Source organism: Monodelphis domestica, chromosome 1 (genome assembly GCF_027887165.1).
Source record: "Monodelphis domestica isolate mMonDom1 chromosome 1, mMonDom1.pri, whole genome shotgun sequence".
Lineage (NCBI taxonomy): Eukaryota > Metazoa > Chordata > Mammalia > Didelphimorphia > Didelphidae > Monodelphis > Monodelphis domestica.
The window spans coordinates 312,446,241-312,459,022 of record NC_077227.1 but is presented as its reverse complement, the minus strand read 5'-3'; the positions used below and the strand labels follow the sequence as shown (position 1 = coordinate 312,459,022).

The following is a 12,782-nucleotide window of genomic DNA, read 5'->3' as shown; positions in this document are numbered from 1 at the left end:
ACAGGAAGGGGACAAACCATATGAGAATAGTGTTCATAAAAAACACAGAGAGGAAATGGTATGCAGGAGTAGGAAGTCACCAGGGTCAAATGCAGGAGATAGGTTTGAAAAGGATGAGGTCTGAGGAAAAAATTATCAGATTTGGCAATTAAGAGATCATTTATTAGTTATAGAGAAATCACTTACAACTTGTTGATGTGGTTTGGAAACCAGATTGCAAAGGGCTCAGGAGTGAATGAGAGGAGAGGAGGTAGAGATATCAAGTATAGATATGCATTTCTTATGAATATAAGAGTGGGACTAAGAAATGAAATCAGTGTGACCTCCAGTAACATAGAAGGCTCAACGTTCTTCATCCCTAGACACCTATTTATTTGATTCCTACTAAGATAAGAAATGTGAATTTGAAAAAGCATAGGACCATTTGCAAATATGGGCCCAGATGAAATACCTGAATATATACATTTCTTTCCTCAGTAGTGTTCCAGGTGTCCTTCACTGATAGGCCTGTAGCTCTTCCACTTTCTTCATTATTTTCTTTATACTATAAAAGTCAACCAGTTCAGAGCTGGGGCCAAAAATCAGCTTTCATAGCCATTTAATTTAAAGACACTAAAGAAGAATCTTCCCATCAGCCCCATGTCAACCTTTCCTCTGAAAACTGAATGTGACAGTTCTCTGCAGTCTCTGCCCTGTTTCTAGATATCAGGCACAGTCTGAGAACAAGGGGGATGATGCCATAATCCACATTCGGGGTGGGGAAAACATTTTTTACTATCAGGTAACTAAAATCACTGACCTTTGAGTAGCTACTGTAGATTGTGCTATTATTACTTTACAAGTGAAAGAAAAACTTGAAATATTAATGCATGACATCATCCTAATTTATAAGCAAATTTACGAGTAGTACCTGGGGACATTGGGAGAATAGTAGCCACTAGAAGAAAAAACTTGGGTATACTAACCAATGACTACTTAGTGAGGTTTGGAAAAGTTAGCATAGTTTTCAAAGGTGCCTGTGGAAGTCCTGGGCTGAATGAAATTTGGCGAATGAATTTTTTGGGTGGAGGGGGGTTAAGTTATATAATGTTAACAATGATGTAAACTGAACATTTTTTGTTTCTATAATAGCTTATTAACAAATCAGTAATATACAGAAATCAATGAAGAGTTGCTTTAAAAAATAATGAAGTCTTAGGCAGGAAACACAGTCAACTCCCTTGTAGGAGAAGATATTCTCTAAGCACCCTTAATAGATGACCCCTTCACACTCAGGTCTTCACCATACATGGACTTTCTCATTTGAATGAATCAATATTTTTCCATTAATATCAAGGACAGCTAGAAAAGTTCTTTCCTTACATCATCTTCTATTTTGAACTTGTTTCCATGGCTATGAAACTGGGGAGATGATTCAGTGACCTCTGAGGTCTCTTCGTTCTATAAGTCACAATCCCATTCTATCATAGAGAATCTTCTTTGTTGTACCTCTCTTTGAAAGGTATTTTTCCTCGATTTGAGAATACAGGCTTATAATTGTCATCCAAGGAAACTAGAAGACATGCAATGGTGCCGTCTTCCGAATTAAACATCACTTGGAAGTTATGCTTAATTATACTGTATACACATGTTTATGGAAACAAAACAGATGCATAGGCCTGAACTATAGAAAATTGTCCACATTATTGTGGCACAAGTTTACTATTGCAATCATAGAAGCAGCCTGACTGCTACCTCCAGGTGACACTGATGAAAAAATTGGTCAGGCATTTGAGGTTGGAGTGTGACTCCCAAAGTGACACTTTCTTCCCACTATATGAATCACAAAAAGGCCAATGTGTAGAAGCAAAGACAACTTTAGGATAGGGTGAGCCATCCCCAGGTCCCAGAGCTGCCCAAAAATGATAACACATGGTTGGGCTGTCTGGGTTTAGGCCAATTGTCACTCTGTCCTCTGGGATTAGATTGTGTTTTTAATAGCTCTTTATCCAAAGGTGAATACAGCCTTTTTCTCAGTGGCTTCCTCTCTCTCCTACACCCTTTTCTTGAACAGTCAGTAGTGTACTGCCATGGGGGAAGAGTTGGATTCTTCCAAGGAGACATTCGCCTTTTGTCAGATGACATGAAAGCTCTACATCCCACTATCTTCCCAGTGGTCCCCAGACTGCTGAACAGAATGTATGACAAGGTGAGCTGGTTTGCTTATTATACAGTTCAATACAGCAAGCACTTATTTTTTTGTAAAGATATTTTATTTTACCAATTACATGCAATAACATTTTTCTACTTAAGTTTTCTGAAGCTATAGGATTCAAATTGTCTCCTTCCCTCCCTCTTCCCAGAGATGGTAAGCAATTTGATTTGGGTTATACATGTATTAACACTGCTCCATCCTAACTTTCAATCAGTCCATCTAGTCAAGTAATTCTTTTCTTGAGAATAATAATTGGGAGACTCTAATGAGCCTCCATCATTATTCTGAGCCATGGATGCTAGAAGGAGGCGAGTTTTCAGTCAATTCCTCCAGTGACTTAAATGAGTTGAAACTGGTTTGAAGCTTCTTCATCCCTGTATACTTCTGGCCAACTTTTAGTGGTAACACTCTGTGCTATCCAAACTCAATAGAAAGACTGTGACAGAATTAAATGTTAAGTATGAAGTGACAATAATCAAGAATGAGTTCCCTGTAATAAAATCTTCAAGCAGAAGCTGAATGACTGTGTGGCAGAAATGTCAGAAAAGGGATTCCTACTCTAGACTAGATGACATATGGTTCTATGATTCTTTTCTCATCTCCCTTTCCTTCCTCTTTCTTCCTTTCCACTCCCTTCAATATTTTGTTACTCTTATTCTACAATAACAGATAGGTGGGAGGACACCATAAAGCCTTGGAGAGACATCTTCATTTCTTGTTCTTGGTTTCCACAAATGTTTAGTCAATTTCAGCAGCTTCTCTTATCCTAAAACTACCAAAAGTAGAGTTTTGTTCTGGGATCACATGTTATTTTCCACCTTGAAGGAGTTACTTAGAATGAAATTTTGTGCCCATTGAAAACTTTTGTCATTTTTTAAAATTTTGTCTCAGATCTTCAGCCAAGCAAATACTCCATTGAAACGGTGGCTCCTGGAATTTGCAGCAAAGCGTAAGAAGGCTGAAGTTCGAAGTGGAATCATTAGAAATGATAGTATATGGGATGAGCTTTTTTTTAATAAGATTCAGGTAAGACATTGTCTGAAGCAGTTATAGAGTGATATTCCAGTATCAAAGAGTTCATTCCACAAAGAAATCAAAATAATTCAATGCTTGCCATTCCAAAAAGCCCCAAATGATTTGCTCAGATCTTTAAGTCTCATACCTTTAACACTGGCATATTATAAGAGTGGGTGAAATAAGGGTCATCTATGAAAACTAATTACAGAAAGGAGAGAAAGGGTTTTATGGGGATTGAAATAAGTAATTCTCTAGGGACCTCAAAAAATTTTAATTTTCTCCATGAAATTCCCCAGAGTCTGTAAGGTACCTAAACTATTTCATGTTTTCCCTACTAGAAAAAGGGAAGGAAAAGGCTGAACACTAAAACCAAGGTAATTTCATGGAACAATTCTAAATAAAAGGGCAGTAGAAAGAATGCTGGTCTGGGAATTAGCAGACCTGGATTCTGGTCCTGGGTGTCATTAACTTACTGTGGTTTTGAGATATTTCTTTCTTCCTTCCAGAACTCAGTATCTCCCTCTAAAATGAAAAGGATGGATAGATCCTTTTTGAGGCCCTTTCCAGTTTTCACATTCTATGGTTCTAAGAATTATTTCTCTCCTTCTTTCTTGCCCTTCACTTGCCCCTGAAAAGGACCAAATTCTTAGTTATCATTGCGTACTTCTGCCAAAACACCCCTTATCCCTGCCTATCTTCTCTAGGGAGATATAGTTAATTAGTATTTTTGAAAAATGGTATGACTGTGCATTAATTTTCTGCTCCATTATTAACCATGAAAGTTGATCACTCTTTAAAGTGCTTTTGGCCCCACTTATAAAGATGGAGAAGTCCAAGTCTTCTTTATCCACTGAGATGCACTGCAAAAAGAAACAATGTATTGATCTGAAAACTATATATAAAAAGCAAAGCCATTAGCATTCCAGAAATTCAAGGTAATTTCTTATAACTCAGCTCTTCTGCTGCTGAGAAATGATGTAATGATGACTAAGTGTGTTTTAAGGCATCAGAATTAAGGCAAGAACAAAATCTGCAAAAAAGTGTATAGATTAGTAACTCATATTTTAAAAAATTGTAGCAGGACACAAAAGGTTTGCAAACATCATTAAGGTTTAACTTATTTTCTCCAAACTTGGAATTGAGCAAGTCCATTTCCTAGCATTTCCATGTCCCCAGTAGATGATGTTGGTTTCTCTCTAATTAGATATCAGATTTCCAGTCTGATTTCTAAGGCTATATATCACTGCCTTGTAATATGACATTGGCCAGAATACTCCCTTTCCACAGGCCTCAATTTTTCCATCTGTAAATTGGTGGGATGTGGGACAAGCTAATTGCTAAGGTTCTTCTCACCTTTAACATTCAGTGGTTGTACATCTGAGCTTTCTATCCCTGAAGATTTCCTGGGGTTTGGTTCTTAGTGGCAGGTTGGGCTCCACTATGTAGTTATATGTTAAGATTCTACAAATGTAGCTATGTGTCAAGATTCTAATTAACTCATTGTTTTCTATCTACTCCACAGGCTAGTCTTGGTGGGTGTGTTAGAATGATTGTCACTGGAGCAGCTCCTGCATCTCCCACAGTTTTGGGTTTTCTTCGTGCAGCCCTGGGGTGTCAGGTACAGTACCACATTATGTAACCTAATGTCCCATGGAGTTATGTCTTGGGAGCAGCCAGATATATTCCCATGAGTAAGATAGCTGAAAATCATGGGGAGCCAGTGATCATAAAGCAGTTTTGTAATATTTAGGAAAGGAAATAGGGGGATTGGAAAAACAGGGGATAATGTGAGGTCTGTAGTGGGGTAAGGAGGAGTTGAGGGGAGAGGGGGAATATTGCTCAGTGAAGCAAAGGAAAGAGATGGCCCCTGCCGAGAGGAAGCTTCGGCAGCATATATACTAAAATTGGAACAATACAGAAAAGATTAGCATATTATAGTACATAACTGGATATAATTGAGAAAGGAATGATTCCCTGTTTGAGAGCAATCGCAGCCACAGCAACCATGATTCAAAAGTCATCTGATTTGGTATTAGGATAAAAACGTAATGTCTACTCTGCACACCAACTAGAATCCATATTGAAGAAATGCCATTTACAAGCTTGCACACAGCAAAGACTTTCTCAATAAGAAATTGTGTTACTAAGCAATGAAAACATCACTTTAAAACATTGCCAACCATTGAATCCGGCATCCTTGGTTCCAGATCTGCTTTTGGAAGGGGAACCCATACATAATTGCCAAGAAACAATATCATTAGTAGAAAAACCAAGAAATGATTTAAAAGACACTCCCCTGGAACAACCCGACATTGAAATGTATACCAATGATTCAAGCATGATAGTTAATGGAGAAAGGTATACTGGAGCAGCAGTAGTAACACAAACTGCAAATGAATTAATTGAAGCACGCAAGCAAACAACAGAAGGGTCCAATGGGGAGGAAAATGAAATAGCAGAAACTACATTCAAATTAGTATACCTCTAGGAGATAATGACACTGAAGGCAAGGATGATATTACAAAAGAAAATGCCAATGACATAATAGAAAAGTCAACCTTAAATCCTTATGCAGAAGAATTCCAACCAATAGTAACTACACAAGAAAAAGCAAACACAAACATTATTATGCCATCCTTAAGTCTTCATGATAATGCAATTCCCTTGCAAACTGATGATGGATTGCAAAATGAATTTTCAGAGCAGGTCTGTAGCTGAAGAACAAAACTGGGATTTGAACAAAATAGAAATACATGCACCTATGGTCCAAGTATGCCAACAAAATGAGAACACAGAACCAAGGGTCATGATAAAAGTGGATATTGAGATCTACCCAGCTCTTATCAATACAGGGGCAACTAAATCTGTTTAAAAAACATCTCCTACCTGGCTCACCAAAAACTAATATTTATTTGGAAATGAAATGGGGGGATTGGAAAAACAGGAGATAATGTGAGGTCTGTAGTAGGGTATGGAGGAGTTGAGGGGAGAGAGGGAATATTGGCTCAGTGAAACAAAGGAGAGAGATGCCCCCTGCTCAGAGGAAGCAGCAGGGTTCCGATTGTCATTGAATGACTGAACTGATATTCAGCTCCCTCTATGCACAAAAAAGATAGTCCACTTATCTGACTGTGAATTCAAATAATATAAAGTTTAATAACCAGTTGGGATTGGAGTTTTTTCCTCAGCTACAGATCTGAGGCCAGGCCTAATAGGCTGGTAGCGGGTTTCTCCTACTCCCATCTACTCTATTTCAGTCCTCACTTTGTCTAATTCAGAATCTTAGCAGTAGACAGAAAGCAAACAAGAACAGTTCTAACCTTCAGAAGTGATTGGGCCTGAATCTTTGGACTCTTTAAGTTGCCCATCATATCATCTGCAAAGAGTGATGGCTTGGTCTTCTCATTGCCTATTTTAATACCTTCAATTTCTTTTTCATCTCTAATCGCTACAGCTAGTGTTTCTAGTACAATGTTAAATAATAGAGGTGATAATGGGCATCCTTGTTTCACTCCTGATCTTATTGGGAAGGCTTCTAGTTTATCCCCATTGCAGATGATGTTTGCTGATGGTTTTAGATATATACTCTTTATTATTTATGCTTTAGGAATATCAATTTAGCAGCTGTGTAAAGCATTGGAAAGGGGAGAGAACGGAGACAGAAAGACCTATTAGGACACTATTGCATTAGTCTAGGCAAAAGGTGCTAAGAACCTCAACTAGGTAGGGGTTCGGGGGTTAGGGAAGGGAATAATAATGTTAATGGAGAGAAAGGAATGGATATGAGATTGTCAACTGGTAATAGGTCAGGCAGAAATATAAATGTCTTGCCTTTTAATTGAGATGATTTTTTAAATATTTCATTTCCACTAAATTTGTTTTAGTAATACTTAAAAATAATTTATTTACTCATTCATCAAGAACTTACTATTAAGTGCTCTGTGGATGATTCCATAAATTGGACATGATTAGTGGGATTCATATAAATTGTCCATATATATGTTTTATGAATATGTTTAAATATTAATTTTTTTACATTTTGTGCTTGTAATACTGTCCTCAAGTTCTTAATCATAATATTACCTTATAACAATGTCCTTTTAATAGTAAAGTAACCGAATTATTTTGAAGGTATCTAACATAGTTCAACTTTATTCCAAACTTTCATGTATACTGATGTTATTTAGAAAGGTTCTACACTATGTGCCTTTATGGCTAAAATAAAAAAGTGTGCTTAAAAATAAATTGATGAATTGTGTAAAATTATAAAACCTGTAAAGATAACATCTTAAAAACAGTTCAGAGACATTAAGCCCCAAACTTCATCATATTACTTTTATCCACTACCTACCTATAGTAAAAAAAAAAAAAGCACCTTATCCCTAGCCTACCTTATTCACATATTCATCACTATAATCCCCACTAAGGATAATACATAATTACATGTCTTACTCAACAACAGCCAAAGTCACATTCCCAATGCTGACTATTTCAGGATTATTCCTGGGATGTTAATTGACTGAAAAGAAAAGCACAATGCAACACAGGAAAATTTTCCACGGTTTATTTAATGCCCAGATAAGTATAACAACCACCACTAACATCTATATGGGAGAGAGCTTTGTCCATATTACCTCATTTAGTTTAGACATCTTTGAGTTGGTGGTCCACGTTAAGAGTTACATTTCTCTTGCAGGTATATGAAGGTTATGGCCAAACTGAGTGTACAGCTGGGTGTACCTTCACAACTCCAGGGGACTGGACCTCAGGTAAGAAAGGAGTCAATTCATTATGAAATTCCAGATAGAAAAATGCTTAGGTATGCAAGCGTGTTAGAGTCCAAAGGTTCTCCTACTAGGAACAATGGACTGCCAAACTTTCCACAGTTTTGTGTGACTGAAGTATATGTGAATGGGAAAACACTGGCTTCCATTAGAGTCATAATTCTTAGACAGTAGCTTATGACAGTTATTCAGGAAGTTTTAGGATTCTTAAAATGTTAATGTTTATAACATCATGCTACTTATAGTTTGGTTCTGACACAGAATGATAATTTAGGTGATTAGGTATTACCTTAATGGTATTTCATCCGGTGTTACTTTTTACATTTGTCTTGTGAGAATAACAACCTATGACACTACCCACAGTAACTTTTCCAAAATATCTCCTTTCTCCTCAAGTTTCCAATTCTACTCCACTGTCCCTATCTTGAAAATTTGCTGTATTTTTTACTTTTCTGAGAAGACAGATAATTTCTAAGAGTTCCTTCATTTGCCATCTCCCAGACCTCAAAACCTCTCTGTCCTCCATGCTTTCCACTTTTGTTCCAATCTCAGAAAGTGAAGGAACCTTCCTCTTTGTCACCCTCTAGTGGGGCCTTTGATCCTAATTTCCCTTGTAGTTTGTGCTAATGACCATACCCTTTATTCCTTCTCATCTTAAATTTTTCTCTTACCTTATTCTTCCTATGTTGCCTACAAGTATGTTCATTCCTCTTCTATCATAAAAAAAGGAAAAACCTTCTCCTTGAATACTGCCAAACTTCAAGCTACTTCACCGACTTATTGTTTTCTTTAATTTCATATACTTCCTCAACATCCAATCACTATTCAACCCCCTATATTGAGTTATACTCTGATGAAACTTCTTTCTACAAGTTCATCAATTACTTTTTTGAGGGAAGGGGATCCAGAATTGTGAATGATGTATAGAACTCTCAATAAAGAACCAGATGTAGAGAACTCCCAGTGAAGGACCTCCCTCTACCCATATAGATTGGCATTTGTTCTACAATTACAGCATTGAAGAGTTGCCTATGGCAGAGGTCTTCCTACTTCTTTATTGTATCCTCAATGTGTTTATTTAATTATTTATAAATTATATCTATCTCTCTCTATATATATATATATGTAGGTATTGTTTTAATAATTACAATACATTAATTGGGTGAGGGGAAGGATAGTAATACAGAGGGAAACATATAAAAATTATTGATTTTATTATCAGGAAATGGGATGAAGGGTCTGGGAATAGAAGGAAAGGAAAGGTAACTGCTAACACAGTGATGTTCACAGTTGCTCCCAGCAGGGTAGAAGTCTTTCTCCAATCAGGCTGTCCAGCAGGCTGACCAGATATACTCTCTCACCCTAGCTGAAATCCTCAAAGGCCAGTTGTTGATGGATGATCAGGATCTTTTCAGCAACACCTAACTCCTTCTCCTGCTCCTCCAAAGAGAATGGCAGTTGGGGGGAAAAAACCCTCCTCAACTGCTTGTAACCTTGACCCAGTAGGCTCATGAGATTCTAAGTCCTGCCAATCATTTGTAATTGCTACCTTTCCTTGATACAGTATACATTACTGTACTAAGTAATTATATACATTATAAAACATACCCAAAATAGACATCATAAGGATGAAATAATATTTAATCCTTAAGTCAATAGGGATTCATAGGGGGTTTTTAAGAAGGGGAGATACAGGCTTGTGTGTTTTAAGACTATCACTTTGACTGGACTGGAAGGGAGAGATATAATACAGGGAGAATAATTAGGCTATTTTAATAGTCCAGTTGAGGACTTGAACTAGGCTAGCAGGCAAGGAAGTAAAAAAGAAGCAAATACATTTGAGAAATGTTGTAGATGTAGAAATGACAAGATTTGGCCACTGATATGTGCCATAAGTGAGGTGTTAGGGATGACACCAAGGTTGTGAATCTGAGGTACTTAAAGGATGGTAGTTGTAGCATTCATATTTTTAACCAATAAAGAATATGAGGCCATTCATCAAAGAATAACATTGCTTATTAATAGGGGCACACAATTCCCATTAATTGAGTGGATCCTTTTTGCCAGCCTCCTTCCATGTAAAAGAGCAAGTATGTCCTGCCTCTTGCTTATAAAGGGAGTTATGTCTTCTTTCCGATTGACCTCACAGTTCAATCTTTGGACCCTCTCCCTGACAGTCCTCATTAGAGGATATTTTGAAAGAGGAAGTGGACTCAGAGGCCTCAACTCTTCCCTCATTACCTCACCAGAGGGGAGGTCTGCCCTATACTGGAAGGTGCCAATCCCCCAGCCACACAACTGGCCTAGACCAATCCCAAAAGGGTGAGAGTCCACCATGATAAACCCTGCCCTTGATCCCCTCAAGATCCTATCAAAAGGCATAGGATGTTATGGAATCTGATAGGTGGAAGGACTAAGGAATTGGAGGTAGTGATCTCAGACCCAGAATCAAACAGTTTCAGCCTGGCCCTGTGGGGGAATAGGGGGCAGAAGGGGGGAAATGATTTCACATAAATATCACAATTCAATATTAATTTTCCTTGTGGTGCCATTGACAATTATAGAGAAGTTCAAAAGAGGGGGAGATTTAGATAGAAAGATTTAGGTATACTGAGATCTGTGATGCATGATCCATGAACACTCATCATGTATTATTTTTTCCCAACTCCCCTCCCCAAATGAGAAAGAAGCCTTTACTCCAAAGCACAGAATCTAGCTATAGATGCCTGGGTTCTACATTAGTTAATGGTTACCTTGAAGAGCCAATGCCCAGGATAATTATGGGAAAGCAGGGATGGGAGGGGGCCAAGGATGAGAGTATTACTATGTAATACCTGTGATGGTAGGCTGTGTTGGAGACAAACCCATGATTTGCTGTTGTGGGAAGGGTAGATGTGACCCCATCTTCCCATCCTTCAACTGGTTGATCCATCACTCATGAGATCATACTCTTGTAGCAGGTTTGGCTCCTTCTTTGGATATCACTGTTTTAAGGAACTGAGATTTTAACAGCTTGCGCAAGTTTATTTAGTGTGAGTCAGAGGTAGGACTCAAATCTAGGTCATCCTGACTCTTACTGATTGTACTCACTAAATCATGCCAACTCTCTCCAATGGCCTTTTACATCCCAAATCCAATGAATCTTTAATTTTTTTTTTTAGCTCTCATCCCTCATCACTAAAATGTAGGGTCATAAATGAAAAATAATACACAATGCGCCTTAGAAAGTAGGCTAGAGACAGATTATGAAGGATTTTTAATGCCAAACAGAATTTTGTGGCTTTTTTTTACTGTATCCTAGAGGCAAAAGAAAGCTACTAAATGATGCTTTTGAACAGAAGAGTGATATAGTCAGACCTAAGCTTTAGGAAAATAAATTTGGCAGTTGTTTGGAGAATGGAATAAAGGTGATGTCATGCTAACATATGGTAGCAGTCATATGAATGGAGAGAAGTAGATTCAAGATACAAAACAGTAGTAGAATAACCCAAAAATCACAACTGATTAAAGGGATAAGGAAGAAGGAAGAGTGGAAGACTCATGGATCCAGATTATTTCTTAATCTTCTTCATCACCTTCACTTCATATACATAAGGGATGTTATTTAGGTCACATCTATATGGACTGAGGGTTTTCCCTACTTTCTTTAATTTGTCTAAATTTTCTAAGAAACTAGGGACAAACCACAGTCAACTCCAGATCTTAACTAACTGTATAGAGCTTCTCCATCTTTGGTTGCAAAGTGCATAATCAATCTGATAGTGATATTGATCATCTGGTGATATCCATAATGTAAGGTCACCTTTTGGGTTGCTGAAAAAGAGTATTTTCTATGACCAGTGAGTTATTTTGACAAAACTCCATTACTCCATTAATCTCTTCCCTGTCATTTTTGTACTTTAAAAGAAAAAATTTCCTTGTTACTCTCATTACTTTTTGATTTATCACTCCAATCCCTTATGACAAATGTGACATTTTTTTTGTTTGCTGATATTATTTCTAGAAGATGTAGGTCTTCATAGAATTGAGCAACTTTGGCCTCTTCAGCATCAGGGATTGGAATGTAGATTTGTATTACTATGATACTGACTAGTTTGCCTTGGATTTCACACAGTTATTCTGTCATTTTTGAAATTATATCCCTTATGACATATTTTCTGAATATGGAGTAGAGGTGATAAACAGATTTAAGGGATGAGATCTGGAAGATAAAATGTCTGAAGAATATGGACAGAGGTTCACAGTATTGCACAGAAAGCGGTGATAAAAAATATTCCAAAGGAGAAAAAAAGCAAGAAAGCAAAATTTCTGACTGATAAGGCTTTACAAATAGCTGAGGAAAGGAAAACAAAAGACAAAGGAAGAAAAGGAAAGCTATATCCAACTGAATGCAGAATTCTTGCAAGTAACAAGGAGAGATATGGTTTTCTTAAATGAGCATTGCAAAGAAATGTAAGAAAACAACAGATGGGAAAGATAATCTCTTCAAGAAAATTAGAGATACCAAGGAAAAATGTTTCATGTAAATATGGACATAATAAAAAAATGTTAGGGACTTAGTGGAAGTAGAAGAGATTAAGGAGAGGTAGCAAGAATTATCAAAAGAGTCATGCAAGGAAGATCTTAAAATCATTGATAGCCATAATGGTGTTGTTACTGATCTATGGAGCCAGTTTATGTCCCAATCCCAAAGAAGAGCAATATCAAATAATGTGCAAAATGCCAAAAAACTGTGTTCATTTAAGACTCTGCAAGCTAGGATTCAGCAATATGTGAACCAAAATTAT

At 37.2% G+C, this 12,782-nt stretch overlaps 1 protein-coding gene across 2 annotated transcripts in view; it reads left to right on the top strand.

Moving 5' to 3' along the window:
- The window catches only part of ACSL6 (acyl-CoA synthetase long chain family member 6), an 87,143-nt gene that overhangs the window by 55,342 nt on the left and 19,019 nt on the right, over nt 1-12,782 (top strand). For both annotated transcript variants that reach the window (XM_056811146.1, XM_056811145.1), the window contains exons 12-15: nt 2,054-2,188; nt 3,086-3,220; nt 4,734-4,829; nt 7,908-7,980. In XM_056811146.1, the coding sequence (XP_056667124.1) occupies nt 2,054-2,188; nt 3,086-3,220; nt 4,734-4,829; nt 7,908-7,980 (439 nt within the window). The remainder of the gene's footprint in view (nt 1-2,053; nt 2,189-3,085; nt 3,221-4,733; nt 4,830-7,907; nt 7,981-12,782) is intronic.